Source organism: Primulina eburnea, chromosome 11 (genome assembly GCF_022965805.1).
Source record: "Primulina eburnea isolate SZY01 chromosome 11, ASM2296580v1, whole genome shotgun sequence".
In the NCBI taxonomy this organism is placed as follows: Eukaryota; Viridiplantae; Streptophyta; class Magnoliopsida; order Lamiales; family Gesneriaceae; genus Primulina; species Primulina eburnea.
This window is the reverse complement of record NC_133111.1, coordinates 801251-812048: the sequence shown is the minus strand read 5'-3', so window position 1 is coordinate 812048 and position 10798 is coordinate 801251. Positions and strand designations below refer to the sequence as shown.

The window sequence follows — 10798 nt, the reverse complement described above, 5'->3', positions numbered from 1 at the left end:
CCTTCCTGTATCAGTTAAATAACAACGGTTTTGTGCAGGAGCAGGCTAAAGGAATAGAGGCCACGATTCTCAACAGCTTCAATAAAATCAAAAAGCAGTAAACACGGTCCAAATTTGAGCAACGTACCTGTGATGAAGGGAAAAGCTTAATCTAGAATCAGACGCTCCTAACAACAAACCGTTACGTGAATATATAGAAATAAATCCCTATAGTATTACCACCTTACTATCGTCCTGCCTCAGAAAATTGTGCGCCTCGATGTCTGGTAACATAATGTCAGGTGACTTGATGACATTACCCATACTTGTGTCGCATGCTGAACCTCTAAATCCGTATTCACAATTTTGGATGATCTAAGAAAAACTATTTTGCTGTGTTCTAATAATATATCAGGCTTTGGACACGCCGTTATGGTTATTTGTTGGTACTTTTAATGTGTCAAGAAACGTTCAATTAATATATACTAGTGAGTTGCGATGAGCCGTAATTAAAAAAATAAGATAGTAAAAGATATAGAAGATTGCTTCTGTGAAGGTAGGAGAAATGGACACCAATATGAACAAGTTCAATACAGCTCAAAAACGAGAAACTGATCAAAGCTGCTCTAGTGTCGAAGCCTTTTTGGATAACACACCACGGCCAACAATCATCCGTTCGGCTACCCGACTGGAGCACGATATGCAACTTAAAACAACCAGCTCCAACATCGAAAGGTTAACTACACCACAGTAGAGCCCAGTTACCGGTACCCAACAATTGGAGTCGACGGGTTGTGGGGCAGCTGGGGAATCATGCAGTGCTGCTGCTGCCATTGGTGCAAGTGATTTGCTGAACCAAGTACATAAACATTCTCATGATCCACACCTACATCATCTTCGACATCCATTGTTGCTTCCTCTGTTGCTTCAGCTTCCATCATATCAGTTTGCTGACCAACTTCTGCTTCGTGAATGGAAGGGAGTGGCGACGGAATCCACGGTATAACAGCTAAGCACCCATTATTTGACTGTAAGTTCCCATCATCGGACTCAGCTTTTTCGTTAGCCATTCTCCAAGGGCTTGATTCGTTTGACTGCCTAACTTGATCTACAAGATATACAAAGTAGGTTACAAGCTCCGCTATGTAGTCGCAGACAAACACTACTGCTTATAACCACCAGTCACCCAAACATTACGGAAAATGCAAAAACAAATCAAACCGCAAGATTTCAAAACTATAATTAATACAAAGAATCCCGCGTGTTTGTTTATACCTACTTTTGATCCCAGAAATAATGTGAGGATCAACCGCAACCGAGAAAATGGATGGAAAGTGCTGCAGCGGAGAGTCCACGGGCTTAAATAGGACAATAGCTCTCTCTTCATTCTCGACCGGCAATTCTTCAATTTTCAAAACTCCTAAATTGCTATAATAGCTCTGTTTCTCAGGCACGGATTCCTCGAACCGCATCGGAATTTCACAATCCTCCATAATCGGAGGCAATTCAGCATCCTAAGAGAACGTTGACAAAAACACCCCAAAATTAAACGAATTTCAACTGCAGCCATAAATATTGGTCAAATATTTCGATAATAACAGACACAAGAGTAATGATGGTGAAACATGAGCGAAAGAAACTGGATCAATCAAATGATAAACGAAAACACTTGAAGAGTCATAAAGAGCCTAAAATTTACCAGCCTGCGGATTTTTCTGGCCGGAGAACACAGAGAAAAATCAGAAAAATAATCGGTCACATCTTCTAGGTCCTTCCTCTTCATCTTCAACGGAAAATATCCATCCATCCTTGGTTCCCACAATTTATTCAAAACCCTAATCAGTTACTGAATAGCGGAGACAGAAATCAACAGCAATTGAGATTGATCGTCGATAGATGGATCGGAGGGAAGGGATGTGGCTAATATAGAAAGGACTGATACACACTTGCGTGAATCTCTTCCAGAGACTTCCAGAACCCAGGAGAAATTGGACTCGTAAGCCCGAAAGTTAATATTATGGAATTTTAAGTAGTTTATAAAATTACCAAATAAAAGTATTAATTTTGGGCAAAAGTTTACGTGAGACGATTTTACGGGTCGTATTTGTGAGACGGAGCTCTTATTTGGGTCATCCATGAAAAAGTAATACTTTTTATTATGAATATAGGTCGGTTTGACCCGTCTCACAGATTAAGATCCGTGAGACGGTCTTACATGAGACTCACTCTTAATTTTGTTATAAATTATGAGAGAGAAAAGATGAATATATATATACCCCCAAAAGAATGGAGAATGGAAAGGTATTAGTTGTTAATCCAGAAAAAAAAAAAACCCAAAGTTTAATGCTAGAGCTAATGTGATATCTACACTCATTGGCTCCCCTAGTTTTAAAGATGTCTCGGTTGTAAAATGATAGACAAACCAGACTCAAAATCTCGTGCTAAATAACGTAAAAGTTCGAGTCCACTTCAAGACTCCTAGAATTCTTAATAATAATTCATCGAACAAAACCCCACTTTTATAAGCTTTCAATTTTTCTCGAGTATAAATCATTGTGATGTTATAGTTTTCCAATTGGAAGCGGTGGAAGATCGATGGAAATCTTAATATTGAATTTGGTTGAAATGGTCCCTGTCCATGCGTCCACAAGACAAGACAGGGCTGAGCGGCCCCACAAGATATAGCTTATCTCGAAAGAGATACAGCTCAACAGTAAAGGCTATCTCGAAGGAGATACGGCTCAACATGAAATGCAACATGCATCATACAGCGTGACATAATAGCATGCATCATATGACATATATCAAAGCACCACATAATCATGCAACACATATAAGAATGTATACTCGACCAGGATATCTCGGATAGTACTTTCGTACCTCTATCACTGCAATCCTAATCCACTGGAAAACCAGACAAACAGGTCTATTCCAAGCCTATTCATCAAGTGAAAACCATCACTAAAACTTATCTACCAGACTTAACTAGATAATCTTGAAATAATAATGATACAATTCCAAACCTTCGTCCGTCGCTAGCCCGCTGATGCCGCTAGCTCCCAACTAGAGCACAGCTCCGCTACAAAGCCAGTAGCTCCCTGCTAGTGCCTGAACCTCGGGAAAGATTTTTGCGTGGATATTCTAGGTCACTTGTTCATGTTAAAGAAAGTGAGTTATCATCACGCATATGTGCCAGAGGAATCAAAGAATTTTTTTTTAAAAAAAAAATTGTTATAGAATGAAGCCAAAGGTTAAAGATTTTTTAAAATGAAAATCTGTATACTATCTATACTTACACTACAAAAATGACTTTTTGCGGTATATTTCAAATAAACTTGAGGAGATCATCTCTGAAAAAAATGGTTCACCTCGTAAATTTTCGTAAATATCCCATCAAACCCGAGACACATATACTAATCGATTTGATCTATCTATATAAGAGTATGTCTCTCGTGAGAGGATCTCACGAATCTTTATCTGTGAGATGGGTCAACCATATCGATATTCACAATAAAAAATAATACTTTTAACATAAAAAGTAGACAAAAATTTGTGTGAGACGGTCACACGGATCGTATTTGTGAGAAAGATCTTTTATTTGGGTCATTCATGAAAAATTATTACTTTTTATGATAAGAGTATTACTTTTTATTTTGAATAACGATAAGGTTGACCCATATCACAGATTAGGATCCGTGAGACGGCCTCACATGAGATCCACTCTAAAAGGTAATAAATTTTCATGGATGACTCAAATAAGATATACGTCTCACAAAATACGATCCGTGAGACTGTCGTCTCACACAATTTTTTGCCCCAATATATTACAAACGTCGATTTGATTGCAAAATGATATACATATGTATTCGAAGGATAACATCAAATTAAAAAGGGGATAATAACTATTAAGACTCCAACATTTCTGTTTTTTCTATATCTATTAAAATTATAAATAATTGAATTAAAAAATTCAGAATAACATCCCTACAAATATACTTTAAAAATAAAAATTATGCAGTACATAAATCAACATATAATATTAATTTAGTTATTATTAAAGTTAGTATCTTCTTATATTCCAAAATTATTTCGTTTTATTTAATATAATTATCATAAAAATCTATTTTAATATAATCTACAACCAATATATTTCAATAATTTTTCTTTTATTTTTATCTATATTTTTGAATTTAAATAATTATCTCACTGATAATATGTGTTGAATATTTTTGTTATTTAATGTTTTTATAATAAAGTTTTTATATTAGAAGATAAGAATGGTAACATCATTTAAAAATTTAAAAGTTTGGATAAATACTAAAGAAAATATTTTAATTTTTTTTTTTTTGAAAAGTGGATATGACAGTTATAAAAGAATACATAAATTTACCAATATATATATATAATATTTTTTTATTAAATTAAAGTTGAATAAATTTTAAAGAGGTTTTGGTATTTTTAAAAATGACAATGATACGAAAATTAGTCAATTTAGTATATCAAACTTAGTACATAGAAGATTATATAGATAATTTAGATATAAAATTATCATAAAAAAATCAAAGTTTTAAAATTAATAATTTTAATACGCAGAAAAGGCACTAGTTTTATTTATTCTTCCTGAAAATGACAGCGATATGGATATTATTAAAGTAGTTTAATAATTGTGCTTAATAGCTAGTGGAAATCATAAAGGTATTCTGCAAAGAGTACTTTAATCGTACGTATGATTTTGTTCAGACACTTAAAAATTAATAACTCAGCAGTTTATTTTTTTAGGGTCCCAAATTAATTATAATAACCACTGATCTTATGCCCATGCTGTTAGCTAATATAATAATTTTTTATGTTCGATATTTTTAGATTTTTTATTTTCTATTGTTCCAATTTATTATAATTTTGTCATAGATATTTATCTAAAAATATTTATTTAATCTCAATAATAAGTTAAACAAAAGCAAAAGGCAAACGCTAGAATTAGTGTTCTCTAATCGTGGCACTAGATCGAGCAATTCAAAGAGTAGATCTTTTTTGAGCTATTCTTACGAATTTTTATCTGTGAGACGGGTCAATCCTATCGATATTCACAATAAAAACTAATATTTTTATCATAAAAGATAATAATTTTTCATGGATGACCTAAATAAGATATTTGTCTCACAAAATATGACTCGTGAAACTGTCTCAGTCAAATTTTTGCCCAAAAGTATCGTTATTCCTCAAATAAAAAATATTTTATTTTAAAATATATTACCAATATATTATTTGCTATGTTTTTTTAGAAATTAAATTAATATGCATATATCTTGCTTATGTTATGTCACCGACAATTTATTAAATTTAGAAATCCACGTAAATTAAATTAGTGGGACAGCTTCTCTTTTTGAATATTGACATTTATAGAAGATGGCGGACAAAGATTCAATTAACAAAATTTGTGAATTGACCCATCGACCAAAAGCACAATAAATTCAAACTACGTATATTCCTCAAGAAAATAAAAATATTGAGAGTATGTATTTGATGAGATGGTCTGATGAATCTTTATTTGTGGGACATGTCAATTCTAACGATATTCACAATAAAAAGTAATACTCTTAGCATAAAAATTAATATTTTTTCATGGATGACCCAAATAAGAGATCTCTCTCACAAAATACGACCCGTGAGACCGTCTCACATTAGTTTTTACCAAATCTTGATACAAAACCTAACCTCAAATTATTATTTAATTTATCCATAGAATTAATCTTCTGAGAATGGAAATATCTTTAATTTACTATAATGAATTACTGGATGAGTGGTTTTTTTCATAGAAAATATAAAATCATTAATTAGTTTACCGATAAACTTGCAAATATCCACTATAAGAAAATTTAATATAAATATTGTTTGATTCAATTAATAATTTTCTCATAAATGTTGACGGGATTCAACTTAAGAAAAAATCGCAAAAGGACATGAGTTTTAACACAAACAATGCAGCAAATAATTGAAAGGTTGGTGAGATCGTCAAGTAGATCAATGTTAATGTAACGATATCTTATTTATGAAAAAATATTAAATTTTATATCATGTTTATTAATGGAGTTAGGAAGAAACATGTTATGTAATAATGGTATATTGAAATTCAAATATGAATCATCAACTAAGGAAAAAAAATATTATAATAATAACCCAAGCAAAAAAAATATGGGTAAATTGCAGAGAATCAAATTAAAACCCTAAAAACTAGAAGCAAACCAACTCCAAAAATATTTTATTTATCATATATATTCAAACCCCAGTCTTCTGCAGCAATGGAGTGAAGCCGTGGCAGGAACCCGACGCAGAAGGTTCTTTACAACGCGGCCGGGGTAAAGATTCTCCAGAACACATTCTCAAGAACTCGTTCAACTCAAAACCGCAGAACTTCTCTTCATCCTCCTCGAGATAACGCAAGATTTCTTCGAAGAAACTCGGTTCGCAGGGCAGAAGCAAACCGCCGGTAGTCTGGAATCCGAACTCCTCTTCCGCCTCGTGGAGGAGGTCCCCGAAAACGGGCATGTTAAGGAACCGGGTGGGTATTACGAATCTGCGGCGATCCTGGCCGACGTAGACAGCGACGGAACCGGAGGGAGTCCGGCGTTTGGAAGCGTCGGGGTCGTCGGAATCTGGGGAGATATAGCGCGACGCGAGGCGCGTGAGGCTCTTGGCTTTCCAGCTGCGGACGACTTGCCTCAGCCGCACGATTCGGGCGATCATGTTGACTTTCTTGATGGCGGATGCCATTGTTGCAGTAACTCTCTAGAGAGATTCAGAGGTTGTTTAAGAGCAGAAAGCACAGAGGATTAATTGAAATATGAGCGGTAGTACAATCTGTTTCAGATTTACCGTATATATATATATATATATTATTTTCAAATTAAATGTTCATTATCATATCATATCATAACTAAAAAATATATTAGATTATAATTAATGTACAGAAATTGTGAAAGATATTGAACATGGAAATAAAAAGATGATTCTGGATTAGTTCAAATAAGATTTTTTTAGATAAGTAGATAAATCTAAGCATTTTATATTACACAAAAAAATCAAAATCAAAATTTTTAATGTAGAGGATTTATTTATTTGATCTTTGAGATAGTGGATGAGACAAATTTAGATTAATTACCGTTTCCTCTCGAAACACTAATTAAATCATATTACATTTTGAATTATAACCTTGGATTTGGACATTTAATTTCACGTCTTTGTTTTTGATCATACAACCAGGGAATTCGTGACCGTACAACTCCGGGCAACATGCGAGGACTGAGGAGGTCAGAAGAAAAAATCAGTGCATATATAGTACCCAAAATTAATTTTAAAAATTAATTATTACGCGTTAAAATGGTAGCAGTAATAATTAATGTTATTTTCAATTATTTCACCTGCATATTTGAAACGATTCAGACCACTACAAAAATTTTACAATTGACAACTTCGTTAAAAGTTGATCCTTTGAAATTCATGATTTCAAATTTATTGATATTGTTAAATAAGTTAAGCAGGACCGTCATATGGTATGTACAAATCCTTCAGCAAATTAAGCAAACAACCAAACCACTTCACATATAGCACCAGCCATTGTTCTGTATTCTGCTTCAGTAGATGATCTTAAAAAGTATGCTGCTTCTTTGATTTCCATGAGACCAAGGATTCTCCAATAAGTACATAGAATCCAGAAATTGAACAGTGTATCTGGGCATGTCACCTTATCAAAATCTGGAAAAAAAACTAAGTTCAAGGGGGTGATGCTGAACCATTGAACAGACCTTGCCCAAATGTACCCTTCACATGCTTAAGGATGGGGGTGCATAGTCTTGAAGTGTGGTTCCCTCAGATTCGAGACAAACCGACTTAGTCTATTTACGGAGTCAAATCAGGTAAGGTAATAATAAGATACAAGAGTCTGCCCACCAACCTTCAATACAAAGAAGAATCAAGTATCAACTCACCATCCTCAATGCTTAACTTTACGTTGACATCCACAGGAGTGGAACACGGTTTGCAACCAAGTAACCATGTTTCTGTGAGCAATTGGAGAGCATAATGTCGTTGACATATGGAAATACCACTTGAAGACCTTGCAACCTCAATACCAAGGAAATACTTTCAAGTCTCCAAGATCCTTCACCTTGAATGACTGTCAATTTTTTTATTTTTTTTAAATCCTCAGTTTATTTTTTGTTTTTTGTAACAAGCACGATGCCATCAATGTACACCAAAAGTGCTAGGAACACATTCCCTCATATTCGAACGAACAGTGAGCTATCGGCATGAGATTGCACAAATCAAAGCTCAATCAATGTGGAGGAAAACTTAGCAAACCATTTACTGGAAGCTTGTTCAAGAACGTAGAGGGGATTGTGTAGCCTACAAACTGCATCGAAAGGTAAAGATCCTCCTCATTACGTTGATTACCAGGAGATAAATCCATGTAAACCTCCTTAGACAAATCGCCATGCAAAAATGCATTATCCACGTTAAGTTAAGTTAGAAAGCACACGAATGGAGGTCAAGGCCAGCAAAGTACGAACGCTGACTAGCTTAGCAACTGAAGAGAAAGTTTTGAGATAATAAATTCCTCCATGTTGGGTATTACCCTTAGCAGTAAGGCGTTCTTTGTATCGTTCTAAAGTACCATCAACACGAAACTTTGTTTTATAAACCCATCTACACCCAACAACCCTCTTCCCAGTGGTAAGGAAACAACAGACCAAGTCCCATTACGTTCAAGAGCATCAAGCTCAACATCCATGGCATGGCAACACTCTGGCTGAACAACGCTAGCTTGAGAAAATGACTGGGGTTCAAGAATCATTGAGACACTATGAAAATAGCCTCGATAAGGTTTGGATAAAAGAGCACTTCCAAGAACAAGAGACGATGGATGAGCAGTGGAGGAAGTCGTGGAAGAACTTGTAGCATAACAGTAATAATCACGTAAATGTGTAGAAACATTGTTCTTCTATGAAAGCTCGATTTGAACAGTTTCAAAAATATGAAGAAACATTTGGTTTTTTGTTCAATCTAGAGAGGTTACAACGTGCAGACGATGAAACCTTGTTGAGGTCTTGCAAGAATCTTGAAAATTCTTTGACTCATAAGGATTGTTCTGATATTAATGTGGATGATCTGTTTTTGGAATTGATATTCTTGATGTGCTCATTACCAAGAGAAGCAAAATCGGCCATTGATGTAGTGAATTACTTGAAGAAAATTGATGAGTGTTTCCCAAATGCTCATATTGCTTATAATATCTTGTTGACTGTCCCGGTCACAGTAGCAAGTGTAGCGCGAAGTTTCTCAAAGTTAAAGCTCATCAAAATTTTTCTCCGATCAACCATGTCAAAAAAAAGATTGAATGGATTGACTATGTTATTGATTGAGAAAGAAATTACTGGACAACTTGATTATACAGACTTGATTAGTATTTTTAGCTCTAAAACTGTTAGGCGGGTTGTTTTTTAGTGATCATTTTGGACATGTTTGATATTTTTATTCATTTAGTTTTTTATATTGTCTTTAACGTATTGATTTAATTTGAAAAATTGTTATGAAACTAAAAAAAATATGAACACATATTATGATTCAGATGCCTCTTTTTAAAAGTTAGATTCAAGCCCATATATTGTTAGGATCGGCCCTGGATGCAACCTCTAAAGAATGGAACCGTATCATGAAAATCATGATTAGGAGTCATACATCGGATGTGATACGATGAGACTAATCTGGGAGTAGTGTTTAAGTACCCTCAGTTTGTTCTTGCTTAGGTGAAGATGGATAATTAGGTCAGTTGGTTCTCATATATTGTGTATGGTAGCGCAAATGCTATGCTGGGAAGAAAACTCTGGAATAGAGATGACAATGGGATGGGTCGGGGACGGGTTTGTATTCCCAATCACTGTCTCCGATTTTTATACTCGCCTCTATCCTTGCATTTTCGGGTTCGAGGATTGGTTTGAACATGCAGGAATCAAATCCCCATCCCCTTGTTCAAAAATATTAATAAGATGGGTTCGAAGATTTTTGGAACCCAAACTTATTATTATTATTATTATTCTTATTATTATTATTATTATTATTATCAATATTAATAATTATAATATTATACACGCAACAAAATATTATTAATATTTTCAAAAATTAATATTACTATATTATTAATATTAATAACAATAACAATAACAATATTATAATTTTTAGGACCAGTTCGGATGTGGGGATCCTTGAGCTATTTCGGGGATTATAAAAAAATATCGAACCCAAATCCGAAAAAATCAGAGATCTTCGTTTAGGATTTTTTCAACGAGAAAAATTGAAATCCATATTCTAGAATGACCTTGATGCAGAGTCTTGGTAGTGGGGACCCTGGATTTCGTTAGGATACTACAACTCCGTGCTCACGGATGAAGAAACTAACTCCACCGATGGGAAATCTAACCACTGTACTGTTGGGTTTTCGGAATTGATGTTCCATCGAGGCCTGTGCGGGCAGAATGAATTTTTATGGATCATTACAATAGTGGGAATGAAGCCCAACCCATTTGTATTAAATGGGCCTGGCTTCACATGGTTTGTACATGAATTACATGACCCAAATATTTTAAACCCGTCGTCTCACAAAGGACCGTCTCTTTGTAATGCTTTGATAACTGAAAATTGACAATTTTCAAACCAAGGGAGAATTAGGGTTTGATTTTGATTTTTTCAAGATTGAAATTATATTAATAATTGCAGTGCGCATTCCGTTGCCCTGGTAAGCAACCTCCTTTACTTCCATTTTTAT

At 34.4% G+C, this 10798-nt stretch overlaps 1 protein-coding gene across 1 annotated transcript; it reads right to left on the bottom strand.

Moving 5' to 3' along the window:
- Window positions 1-504: 504 nt before the first annotated feature.
- On the bottom strand, window positions 505-1981 carry LOC140805739 (uncharacterized). Its single transcript, XM_073162029.1, has 3 exons — window positions 1679-1981; window positions 1259-1493; window positions 505-1087 (listed from the first exon to the last, which is right to left on the bottom strand). The coding sequence occupies exons 1-3, from the start codon at window positions 1784-1786 to the stop codon at window positions 741-743; spliced, it is 690 nt and encodes a 229-aa protein (XP_073018130.1). The 5' UTR covers window positions 1787-1981; the 3' UTR covers window positions 505-740.
- Window positions 1982-10798: the final 8817 nt, after the last annotated feature.